The following is a 13,977-nucleotide window of genomic DNA, read 5'->3' on the forward strand; positions in this document are numbered from 1 at the left end:
TCTACTTTGTCTTGTGTGGTTACTGCTCCAACTGGGTTAGCAGCATATAACATAAAAGGAATCACTTTACATCGTTTGCTAATGTTACCAGTGGAGCATGAGAACAAAATACAATTCAACAAGCTAACTGGAGAAGCATCCTTGGAAGTTTCAAGAGTATTGAAGAAGATGCAAGTTCTCATTATTGATGAGGTGAGCATGGTATCAAACTTAATGCTTGCCTTTGTGCATTTAAGAATGCAGCAAATTTTGAAGACAGACTATGACATGTTATTTGGTGGAAAACACGTCAGTTTTTGGAGATCTTTTGCAACTTACTCCAGTTAAAGGACAACCAGTATTTAATAATGTCACACATTAAGAAACAAAGAAGAAGTCATTGGGAAGCATCGGAAATACAAATATTTTGTCCTTCTTTGAGTACAAGGAACTTACTACTAATATGAGGCAAGCAAGCGATGAAGAATATGGAAGTATTCTGAAGGATATCAGAATTGGACTACTCACAGAAGTTGGCAAAAAAGCATTACAGAGTCGGCTGCTACATAATTTATTTCCAAAGGAAGAAATAGTTGCAGAGAAGATATACAAGAACATTGCAGAAAACAAAAGTGTCATCTGCTTAATGCCAACTCTACGTGAATGCTCAATATTGAGGATGGAAGAATTACTGTCACAGTAACAGGCAAAATGAAAAATAAATTGGACTCACTAGAGAAGAACATCTCCAAAACAGCTGGATTAGAAAAAAATCTATATGTTTGCATGAACTGTAGAGTATTTTTAAGAAGAAATTTGGATGTTGAAAAAGGTTTAGTTAATGGAGCTATGGGAAGAGTTGTGGGTTTTATTAATTATCAGAAAAAAGAAGGAATAGAATGTTTAAAAATAAAATTTGATCAGATAGAAGAAGTTAAAGATATTTGTCGTTGTACAGTTCGTTTCATGCTTGTGAAAGACTTATATGTACGTAGGAAGCAGTTTCCGTTTTCTCTAGCATATGCTGTAACTATTCACAAGTCTCAAGGATTGACTGTAGATTGTGCATTTGTGAACATTGGTTCAACTGTGTTCAAAGAAGGTATGGCATATGTTGCTTTGTCACGAGTGAAAACATTATCAGGTTTATTCATGATAGACTTTGATGACTCAAAAGTTAGTGCTGATACAAACTGTGTAAAGGAGTATAATAGATTAAGAAGAAGCTATGCTCCTCATTTAGGTCAGTATCCTGTGTTAGAGAAACGTGTAGTTTCTCGTAAAAGAAAAAATGAGAATATCTGTGATGAAGATGTAGAGAAGAGGAAAAAAAAGAGGAGTGATGTAATTGCAAGCAAAAAGAAAAAGGAAAATGAAGAACAGGTTGTAGGATGTCATTTTGAAAATAGCTCTGGTGTCAACTGCTACGCAAATGTAGTGCTGAATGTTGCATGTTATCTGGAAAGTTTGCAAGAGCAGATAATAGTAAATCAGGGAAAAAGATTCTGTTCAGAGCTGAGTCTCCTTTTTCAAAAGCTGAGTAAAGATAAAACTCAAATAGAAAGTGCTACTGAAATTAGAAAACTTTTAGATGTATGTTCAGGACGAACGCAGTTTTCTCAAAATGTACAGCAAGACGCACAGGAATTCTTGATGTATTTTCTTGAGGTAGTGGAAGAAGAAGGAGTTCCCATTGAAATTTTTTTTGGTCTCTCTTATAAATGGGAACATAGTTGTGAAAATTGTTATAATATATGTGGCTCTAATGTTGATAATGAAAGGTTTATTTATTTGACATTGCCAGAGAGTAAAACAGTTACTTTTGCAAAATTAGTTAAAGATGCTAATCGTAGCATGAAATGTGGTGAGTGTAAATCTGACATGTTTTCAACATTAATTTTAAAGGAATACGGACAGTATGTAATTTTAATGATGCAACGATGTAGAGCTGATGGTTCAAAATTGGATACTTTAATAAAGAAGTTTACAGGACAGCAATTATCAATTTCAGGAAAAACTTTTGTAACTGTTGCAATAATTTTCCATGATGGACCTACTGTTACTTCTGGACATTACACAGTTTATCTTAAATGTGAAAAAGGTTGGACACTGTGTAATGATTCCCAATTGATTTTCTAACAACGTTTGCCTTTTGATTTAGCAAATTCCTATCTAATCTTCCTGAAACCTAAATTTTAGACAGATTTGGCAAGATCTGGACAAAATAATTTTACCATTTTACTGGATTACCATTGCAATTTTGTAGAAAAAAGATTTTTTAAATTATCATTTGGCCTAATGGAAAGATAACCAATTGTAATGTGGACTTTTTTAATTTTTAATGAAACTTTGAAAAACCAATAATTTAGAGATAATCGGTAACATCTGCACAATTTAAATTTTGGAAATGTGGACTTAATAAATTATTCAAAAAATTTTCGTGAACCAAAATGTTACAGAGAATCGGTGAGATCTGGACAAATTAAACTTTAGAATTTTATTGGATTACTGTTGGAAATTTATTCCAAATTTTTTTTTAAAATTACTATTTGGCCTAAAGGAAATGGAATCAGATGTATTGTGGAGTTATTTGAGATATAATATTGTGATTATACTTCTGAAACAAACATATCAGACGGTATTTTAAAGAAATAACTATTGGTATTAAATGATATTTTTTTAGAATATTATGCATTTCTATAATGTTAAGTTTAAGTAAAAAGAGATTCTGGGCTTTTTTATTACAATCTTTGTGATTGTTATTTTTTTTTGCCCGCTGTAAAATGATGAATGCAATTGCTTTCACAATTTATAGTGAAATGCAATATATTCTGAAAACAGCAAAAATAAGGCAAAAATATTTTTGGGAAAAAAATGTAAATATGTGTACTGTATTATAAAATGTTTGAAAAATATTAATACTTTTTTCTTTTTTTTCAGATTGATATAGAAAATTTTCGAAAACTAGAACCATTTTTAAAGCTATTTTTTTAAAAAACAAATGAAAAAATATTTTTTGGAGTGAGTATGGTAAGTCAATAATAATAATTGTAGTCTCTCAAGGACCTTGTAATGTGATAATTGATTTTTAGTGTTTTTAAAAAATAAAATAAAAAAAAGTACGCGCACCGTACGCGTACGGTAAAAAAAAAATACAAAAAAGTTTTAAAAAACATATGTAAAAAAAAGATGAAAGATAAGGTTGGCTCTTAAAAGAACCGTTGTGTTCATGCAGGGACAGAGGAAAGAAAGAATGGGAAAATTATTCAAAGCGACAAATGTGCTGATCTATTTTGTTGTTCACTAGGGAAACACTGGTCTCCCTATGGCAAATTAGATCTTGACAAAAGGTGCATCGAATATCAACCCTTCGAAATCGAGGGTTCATTTCCAGAGGGCCAGCAAAAGGAGATTCTCCCCCCACAGATGAAGGGCTCACCTGACCTGCAGAAGAAGGAGTCCGCTCTGCAGATGATGGTCCAGGCTGAGCTGCAGTGGATGTACTTGCTTGTCTTTCTGAAGAGTTACCTCCAAAAAGATGACCATGTGTCCTTTTGTGTACATCCTTGAGGTGTCTCTTCATGGTATGATTCCCAAAGGAATACTTCCTGTCAGGATTACCTCTAGAAAGTACACGCTGACACAGCCTGCAAGTTACTAAGGGTGCATTCACCTTTTGCTGGCCTTCGGGAAAAGTAAAATAATCCCATACATAAGAGGGCTTTGGTTTCCTCGCTCTCTGCCTCAAGACAGTGCTGCTAGTGCTAGCCTCACTCTCAGAAGAGCTCTGCTGTTCTGCCATCGTATCACAAAGACAACCCAGCTCCTTCTCCTAAGGGATCACAAGCAGAAATGAGGGGAATGGGTGTGGTGTAGGAGAGTTCTAGAACTGAAAGTAGTTTTAACCAATCAAAAGTTGTGTTTCATGATCACATGACCTACCGTACGCTTACGGTACGCTTACGGCAAAAGTGCGCATGCGCGTAAAAAAGACACGCGCTTGCGCGCATGCGCATAACAGTCACTCCCCGACACTTCCGCGTAACGTGCGCGTGTAGCGTACACGCGTACGCGTCCCACGCGGAGTACGCGCGGCTACGCAAATTGCGTAACTATACGCAAGCAGCGTAGAAAAATTACGGACGTTACGTGAACCGTACGCTTACAGTGAGCTTACGGTACGCGTACTAAAAAAATAATAAAAAAATAGAAAAAAAGTACTGCAAATAAATTTTACATGTTTATTTTAAAAAATATATTAAAAAAAACATATTAAAGAATTTTAAAAATGTAATCATAGTCTTTATAAAAGGTAAGAAAATTAAAATAAAAATATGTTAGAAAAAATAGAAGAAAAAAAAAAATTAGCATTTAAAAAACCTTGCAAATTCACTGAAAAAACCATAGGTTTCACACACGTTATAGTTAGGAATTAGCATTTAAAAAACCTTAGAAATTCAGTGAAAAAAACCATAGGTTTCACACATGTTATAGTTAGCTGGACATTTTACTCGTAAAAAACCATTGAAATTGCCCCGTTATAGTTAGTTCAGCTAACTATAACTCGCGCGCCCGCAATGCACTGCTGATGACGTCACATATTACATCACTCATGACATGGTCAGTGACATCACTCATGACATCACTGATGACATCTCAAATGACATCACTGATGACATCATCCTTGTGATAGAGTGGCAGACCTCCTCTCACCCTAATATAACCTTTGATACACACATACAAAAATAGAGACTAAAATTTACAAAAGAATGGACATACCAATAACAGTTACAACAACCTCTTCAGTAATTCTAAGATCCACATACACATCCATTCATTCACCAACAGTTCAATACAGTCACTCATACATGTACTCACTTATCATATGTACTCATACACCTATACATCCTGTTACACAATGCCACTTATCCATAGAGCTACTCACACACATAGTCACCCATGCTAATAAAGAATAAAACATACATTTACTTGCATATACAGTTATTCACACACCACCACACTTACTTCTACGGAAACTTACACATACTTAGTCTTTTAAACAATCACTTATAGAAACACATACTTATTCATACAGGAACTCTTCCAATGTCTCACTCTCACATATACTCACTTATTTACACCAATAGTCACATATACTAGTTTAAAACATATGTAGTTACTCATAAAGACACTATTGAGACAGTCATTCACTCACTAACACACCCATACACACACTCATCCACCCATGCAGTCCTGCACACATGCTCTGATCAACACATACAAACAGTGAGTCAATCATTCATGCACCTATGCACTACGTAATACCCCCACCGAACCATGCAGACACTCAGACTGATACTCAAAAAACCAACTAATATCCTATATAGACACCCATGTAGATACTCACCAACCCATGCAGCCACTTATACACAAAGTGAGAGACTGATACAGATATTTATATATTTAAACATTACTCACTAAGCCATGTATTCACTATGATACACTTAATCAGTCAGTTACACAATCAATTTTTCAATAAGAAATCATCCATTTAGACAGTAATATACCCATTTATTCTTTCATCGACCTTGAGATATACATATATAAAACATATTTAATTTTCAGAAAAACACACATTCACTGGATGGTGTCATCAGTGATGTCATTTGAGATGTCATCAGTGATGTCATGAGTGATGTCACTGACCATGTCATGAGTGATGTAATATGTGACGTCATCAGCAGTGCATTGCGGGCGCGCGAGTTATAGTTAGCTGAACTAACTATAACGGGGCAATTTCAATGGTTTTTTACGAGTAAAATGTCCAGCTAACTATAACATGTGTGAAACCTATGGTTTTTTTCACTGAATTTCTAAGGTTTTTTAAATGCTAATTCCTAACTATAACGTGTGTGAAACCTATGGTTTTTTCACTGAATTTCTAAGGTTTTTTAAATGCTAAGTCCTAACTATAACGTGTGTGAAACCCATGGTTTTTTCAGTGAATATATATATATATTTCTTCACAAAAATTATAGCGCGGCACTCCTCTTGGTGATTAGATGTTATTTATTTCAAATTGTGTCTTTCTCCTACGCGTTTCGAACCGTAGTTCCTGATCACGGCAGTGTGTTACACACTGACGTGATCAGGAACTACGGTTCAAAATGCGTAGGAGAAAGACACTCTAATCACCAAGAGGAGTTCCGCGCTATTATTTTTGTGAAGAAATAAATTTGAGAGACTTTGCCCTGGCACCGACTGGAAAGTGCTCCCACTGTAACAGGACAATTGAATAGAGATATATATATATATATATATATATATAAAATATTCTTATAATGTAGAGAGCAGTGACTACTTTTTTAACCATATAGAGATAAGTTATTGTACATGTGCGTGAAATACTGATTTTTACTAATGATGTAAATGCGCATTCTAATAAAAACAATAGTAATAATAATATAATAATTATACATTTGCCATTTGCCTTTTCATTATTTAAGGTCTTCAGCAGCGATTTCAGTAACAGAAAACAATGGAACGTTCATCAGTACTCTGAATTTACTGCTCTACAATGTAAGTAAGAAAATATGAAAATTAAATATCACTCTTGAACATTAGCCAGGCAGGTATTTATACATTTATCTATAATTAGATTAGGTTACAGATTGAAACAGCAAACCAGATTTATATGAAAGTGTTGACGTTGATGGGGCTAGTTATTTTTAAAAACTAGCTAAAATATTTCTTAGAAATGTTTTGAAGGTACTGCAGTTGCATTAAAGGCCACTGCCAAGACCCATTTTTAGAGAATTTTAGAACATGTACAGTAATACCTCAAATGGTAATTGCATTACCGCATCCAGTAATTGTGGTATTGGTGCAAATTTAGCTTTAGATGGTGAAGAAGATGTAGACACACTTCAGCAATTATTTAAATTTAAAGGTTAAATGCTAGTACAAGTTTTTTCTGAGGTTAGTGGGTACAACTTTCCCTTGTTGTAATGTGGCACTATACAATGTGAAGCATGGAAACTGTGTTAAATGTGTGATAATATGCTCATACACATTCAGGACTACTATTGCATTCATGCTGCTTAACAAAATTTTGGCCCAAAAGGTTCATCTTTTTAATATTTAATATTTAATTTCTGTTATGGCCTGTCCTTATCTCCTTACAGCAAACAAGAAAACCAAAAGGGAGTATGTAGATAGACAAGGTATACCTTTTCTCTCTAATATCAATGATGACATTCATAGTCTAAAGAGGGCCTAGACTTATCTAGCAGTCCTTCTTCATTTAACTCCTGTTTTTATTTTTATGGAGTGCGATATTTGTGGATCGCATATTTTGTTTATTTACTATAAGTATGGTCCTTAGCGCTCGCAAACTTTGAACCGCAAATATCATACATTACTAGTTGCTTAACTTTGTAATTTGATTTATGTGGGGAAAAATGGGATAGATGAAGTGCTCATACAATCATAATTCTCCAGCAGCCATAAATCTCCCTTGTTCACTTCAACTTTCTAAAACTTCGATTTTGGCAAGTCTTTCATCAGATTTCTTTTGCTTTATATGCCCTGGTGACAGGCGCAGATTCAGTGGAAGCCATGAGAGCATTACCTCCTTGTCCCTCTTCCTCGTCCTAGTCATTGCTATTTGAGGTGAAGTCCACCTCTAAGAGACAGGAAAAATATAGGAATTCTAAAGAATCCCCAGCCACTCTCATCCGGGGTGCTCTATAATCCATAGCCTTTCCCAGTGCTCTTTCAGCCTGCTTCTTACCTCTTTCAAGATAAAGACAACGGAATGCTGGAGTCGATATACATGCCAACACACCTTATTCAGATGGAAAGCCCGCAACATTTAGGGCAAAAATGACTTTATTTTAGCTGTTTCCCACCTAAAAGTGTCTTTGCTTCAATGTACTTCCATGGGGAAAATAAGATCCCCGGTTTTTGTTTTCAACATCTCCCTTTATAATTTCAAAGTTGGCATGTATGAGGTGGGCTGGATCCTAATTTCTTTCTTATTTCCATGTCATTCCTCCCCTGCCCTGCTTGGGGAGAACCCTAGAAACATTATAAGAGCAACAATCAAAGGACGTTTGAACTGGATTCCCAGGTCATGTTTCTCTTAGTCCAATTGTATATCAAAAATGTGAGTTAAGGTCCATGAATTTCTTGTTGGCTGCAAGCTGGTGAGCTCATTAGAGTTTTTTGGCATACATGCATTGGAAGCAGTGTCCTGCCAGCCTCATTGAGCATACATGATTACAGGGTACCTCGTGCAGGCACAGAGATCATGATTCTGGGTATGTGCACACTTTTGATTAACTAGTAGAGTTTCTCTAGGCTTCAAGCTGTTTTCACTTGTAAAAGGTAAGTGGTTCTGCTTTTTGCTTAATCTATTATTTCTGAGCTGGTGATTTTATGAAATACTGCTGTAATAGATTTGGACTCCAATTCTTTTATCTCCCTGGGATCAAAGACTTGTTCCATATATTTGTTTTTCTCTTGTGTTAATGGCAAAAATTCAAGTAAAACGAGGAATGTATCTTTTTAAAATTCTTTTTCTCCCTGTTCTCCTCCCAAAATACTAGTGAGATGGGAACAAACACTGTGGACAGAAGATCAGGGAAATTGTAATGGGCAGTTTAGCTGCACTTAAGAGCAAGACGTGTGATCATGGTAAAGAGAGTTTAGTTCAAGAGCACTTACATTATGAATTTTTTGAGTCAGTATAAATAGTGATGATGCTGTTTTCCCTGTGATCAAAAGGGGAAATATAGTGTGCAAGATTTATTGCCAAATGTATTGGGGCATATTTAGCAAAACATAGATTTTGTTTTATATGCTCTCTTCTGCCACTGGGAGATCGTTGATTACAAAAGAGAATATTTTCCAAGAGCTGGCAGAAAAGAAGGTTTATACTGTGATGAAGAAGATATATGAAGGACCTAATTTTTCTTTTTCTCAGGAATATATGAAGCGTATATATCTTATTGCTAATTAATCAACATTAAGTCGCTTTGCAAAATGATTCAGGAGGGCCAGGAGTGCTCTTAACTGCTAGAAATTCTTGACCAGCAGCCAGAGTATTTGTCTGACAAATCTTTTGTTGTGTTATAGTGTTTGCTTTAGCGTGTCTTCACAGTTTATACTTTAAGTAACAGCGCACTGATTCAGCACACAGATATATAGTCCTCAAAATGCTGTTTGCAGGGATGCCCCATTGTGGATCATAATTAGAGAACAAACTCAAACAACTTCAAATAAAGGAAGAACTCTTTGTCATTCAGAAAACAGCAGAAAAAAGTCGCAAGATTGGCAAGACAAAGGTCTTAATTTTGTCAGCCTTCATGAAATGATAGAGCTAGTTTCAATACATTTGGAGTGTGGGATCATATCTATTCCTTACCAAAAATAATTGAACAAAGAAGGTGGAAAGAAGTCGAATGACTACCTTGATTGATGAAAAAGGCTTATTTAAGTACAGAACTACAACACCTTACTCTCAATGTGCCCCCATCTCAACTCTCACCAACCACCGTGCTAGGAACCTTCTGCTCATAATAGTCTTCTTCCCTGCATCCCAGGTATCCTTGGAAACCTGAATATCAAGGATACTACACACCTTCCTCCTTTGCCTCAAGTGGAAACCATGTTTGACAAAAGGTTGCAGATATAAAGTTCAAACAAGAAAATAATGACATTGACCTTTAAATTCAGGGTGGGGTGCAACCAAGTTAATACCTTTTAACACAACATATACAATACATCATCACAGTATATCCATAGAAATAATCCTTAACATTGCATTCCAGCTGTAACTGCAAAATAAAACTCAAAATAAAGAAACATTATACTAACTTAACATGTAGGTGCCGATTCCGATCCGTGAAAAAAATGTACCGTCCGACTCGTATCCGTATTTTTTTACGTACAAATCGTACAAGTCCCGTACAAACGGTGAAGTACGATTCGTACGTGAAAAATACATACGAATGACCTCGGGAAAAGTCTACGAGACGTCCCCGGACAGTTTTACGTACGAGTCGTAAAACTGACGTCCGAGCGCACAAGTCCAATCCGTACCGGCGTCCCGAATACACAAGCGTATGGAAAACGTCCCGTACGGAGGGAAATTTGCACGACCCCTACCCCGGGTACACTTGTGCCCGGGGTACGAATCGTATGCCCCCCCCAGCCACCCACCTCTCCCGCGTACATCCGCAGCGTACCCCCCACCCCCCTATGTACGGTGCATACCCCCAGCCCCCCCGTATGTACGTGCCGTACCCCCAGCCCCGTATGTACGCGCCGTACCCCCAGCCCCCCGTATGTACGCGCCGTAACCCCAGCCCCGTATGTATGCGCCGTACCGCCAGCCCCCGTATGTACGCGCCATACCCCCAGCCCCGTATGTACGTGCCGTACCCCCAGACCCCCGTATTTACGTGCCGTACCCCCAGCCCCGTATGTACACGCCGTACCCCCAGCCCCCCGTATGTACGCGCCGTACCCCCCGACCCCAGCACCCACGCATGTACGTGCTGTACCCCAGCACACGCGTATGTAAGCACCGTACCCCCCCACCCCAGCACCCGCATATGTACGCCCCGTACCCCCCACCCCAGCACCCGCGTATGTACGTGCCGTACCCCAGCACCCGCGTATGTACGCGCCGTACCCCCCCACCCCAGCACCCGTGCATGTACGCGCCGTACCCCAGCACACACGTATGTAAGCGCTGTACCCCCCACCCCAGCACCCATGTATGTATGCCCCGTACCCCCCACCCCAGCCCCGTACTTGGACGCACCGTACCCCAACACCGTACCCCTGCATCGCGTATGTACGAATCGTACAACACCATTGCATATGTGATCACTGTACAACAACATAGCTATGGACGCACCTTACATACGTGCAAACGAATCGTACTGAACCAGGACACAGTAAAACAGCCCAAGGAGGATCAATTCGACACGCACAACACCACAAAACACGTCTACAGGACAAAACTCATCTAAAAGACCGACCTGGCACATCCAAACAGGCAAACAGAGGCCTAAACTCACAACCACCTCTTATAACACACCCACCAAAAGTTCAAACCCAGCCACACCCACAAATGGACCAATAAAAAGGGCCCACAATCACAAACCATGAGCCTTTGCAACAGACCCACTGCTGACAGACATTACACACAAACAACTGCATACACCTTAACTTGCACACCTTCACACAACCTCCTTCAGACAGCCCCCCTCTACACATACACACACACCTACACATTCACACCCACACACCCACAACCATCCACACCCACACCCCACACCATGCCCACAGACAAGAATCCAAAGTTCACAAGGGAGGAGCTGGACATCCTTGTCAACGAAGTCATCAGAGTCGAGCCACAGCTCTTTGGAACATTGGTCAGAGAGACCAGCATATCCCAAAAAACTAACCTGTGGCAGAGGATCGTCGACCGGGTGAATGCTGTTGCGCTCATCAGAAGGACCAGGAATGAATGTCAAGCCAGGTGGTACAATCTGTGGAGGGCAGTCAAGCGCAAAATGAACGAGGACTACGCCCAGAGTAACATCACAGGAGGTGGGCTGCCCCGCAGACCGGTGCATTACCATCCCTGGGAGGAGAAGGTGATGGCCCTGCTTCCGCCGGTGGGAGTACACAGAGTCGAAGGAGTTCGAGAGCCTGGTGAGTACACAAACAACTTACGTAACATGGGGGGAATGGCACCCACAACCCAACTACAACAAATGCACTCACCTACCCCCAAGCCCTCACCTGACACAACCACACTCTAAACAACGCTCATGCCACTAACATGAGTATGCCCCATTCACAAAGCAAGGCCATGCCATGTCCCAGCCTACACAAACCACAAACCCAAGACAGGATGTCCGGGATGCTTGGAAGGTGGGGATCACTAAACATATTGTACAACTCAGAAACCGACACCAATGCCCTCAGCACATATGGCCCAGGTACATACCCATGCACCATGCGCAATGCACAGGGACTGGCAAAGTACTGACAAGGTAGCTGACACTTGGCCCTGCTGTAGGCAGCACAAGGCCCTCCTGTGACAACTGCAAACTCAAACACAAACACAACAAGCTCAGAAATCTAGGACAGGAACTCACACTCACTGACATGGCAGCATGCGCCATGGTGGGACAGATACATCACCTGGAAAACCCACTGCCAAATCACACCACACCCACCAGCAGGCACCGTCAATCAATCAACAATCGATCAGGGTACTTGTAAGGCACGCTACTTACCTGTCAGGGTCTCAAGGCGCTGAGGGAGGGGTTCCACCACTGCTCAAAGAGCCAGGTCTTGAGGAGTCCCGTGAAGGCAAGTAGGTCTTGGGTCAGTCGTAGGTAGGTTGGGACGGTCTTCCAGGTCTTGGCGGCGTGGTAGGAGAAGGATCTGCTGCAGGCGGGCGTACGTTGGATGCGGGGGACAGCTGCGAGGGCGAGGCTGCCGGAGCGGAGCTGGCGGGTGGGGGTGTAGAAGCTGAGTCTAATGTGCATGTAGGCTTGTCCGGCAGTGTGGAGTGCCTTGTGTGCGTGGGTGAGGAGCTTACAGGTGATCCTCTTGTCGATGTTGAGCCAGTGCAGGTCTCTCAGGAGGGGGGTGATGTGGCTGTGGCGGGGGGCGTTGACGATCAGTTGTGCTGAGGTGTTTCCGAAGCGTTGTAGCCACCGTTGGTGTGTGGATGGGAGTCCTGCGTAGAGTGCAGTGGCATAGTACATTCAGCTGCTGACTAGGGCCTGTGTCACTGTTCTACTTGTTTAGGTCGGGATCCACCAGTAGATCCGGCGGAGCCTGCGTAGGGTGTCATAGCAGGAGGAGGAGACGCCGTTGACCTGCTTGGACATGGAGAGGGAGGATGCGAGGATCACTCCTAGGTTGCGTGCGTGTTTGGTGGGTGTCGGTGATGTCCCCAGAGCGATCGGCCACCAGGAGTCGTCCCAGGCTGAGGGTGTGGGTCCGAGGATGAGGACCTCCGTCTTGTCCGAGTTCTGTTTCAGATGGCCGCTCCGCATCCAGTCGGTGATGGCCCTCAGACCCTCGTGGATGTTTGTCTTGGCAGTGTGAGGGTCCTTGGTGAGGGTGAGGATGAGCTGGGTGTCGTCGGCATAGGAGATGTCTGTGAGGTTGTGGTGGCGGGCCACTTGTGTGAGGGGGCCATGTGGATGTTGAACAGCGTCGGGCTGAGGGATGATCACTCACCCCTTACACAAGCACACACCTCCGGGGCAGCCAATGGAGTCACACACTCACAATGGAAATGTGACACAACAAGATCAAGCCACAGCCAAAAAAGCATCCTAGGCCAAATGCGACATGTCAAAGACCCTGGATAACATTTCAATCAGTCCCCTGCAACATACCCATCCACAAGTGAACATTGATGTGAATGCTAGGCACATACAGCTACCTGGAGGAACTGTGGCAACTAGAACATGTATGAAACATGGATGTCGCATGAAACAGCATTAACATTGTCTCTCTCTCTCACACACACAGGGCAACGTCATGGATCTCCCCCAACACTGGGGGGGAACAATCACAGGCCCAGGCTCGGCAGGAAGATGATCCCACCGGTAGCGACGACTCTCAGCACTCTGTGGATGACCCCAACCAACCTGGACCCTCTGGTGCCCAAGCCCCTGCAGCGCCTGTGTCAGGTACATCTGTGCCAACCACCACCCCCATTCTTGCCACATCCCAGGAGACACCCAGGAGCCCTGCCCGCACAGAACAACTGAGCCAGTCTGACCTGGAGGGACAAGGTTCTCCCGCCACCCAGGAGGAGGCAAACAACCCTGCAAATGCCATCCCTCAGGGGTCCCGTAGACCCGATGTGCCCACAACGGCAGGCCAGGCTCGTGTGGGCAGGGGTGGTAGGAGTGGAGGCAGGCGGAGGTGCGAACCTGACCAGCCAGCTGT

General features: G+C 41.4%; 1 protein-coding gene across 1 annotated transcript in view; it reads left to right on the top strand.

Annotated features, from left to right (window-relative positions):
* The window catches only part of ZPLD1 (zona pellucida like domain containing 1), a 2,463,358-nt gene that overhangs the window by 633,010 nt on the left and 1,816,371 nt on the right, over positions 1-13,977 (top strand). The window contains exon 4 of the mRNA XM_085623784.1: positions 6,486-6,558. Within this exon, the coding sequence (XP_085479910.1) occupies positions 6,486-6,558 (73 nt within the window). The remainder of the gene's footprint in view (positions 1-6,485; positions 6,559-13,977) is intronic.

This window comes from Triturus cristatus, chromosome 8 (assembly GCF_964204655.1).
Source record: "Triturus cristatus chromosome 8, aTriCri1.1, whole genome shotgun sequence".
In the NCBI taxonomy this organism is placed as follows: Eukaryota; Metazoa; Chordata; class Amphibia; order Caudata; family Salamandridae; genus Triturus; species Triturus cristatus.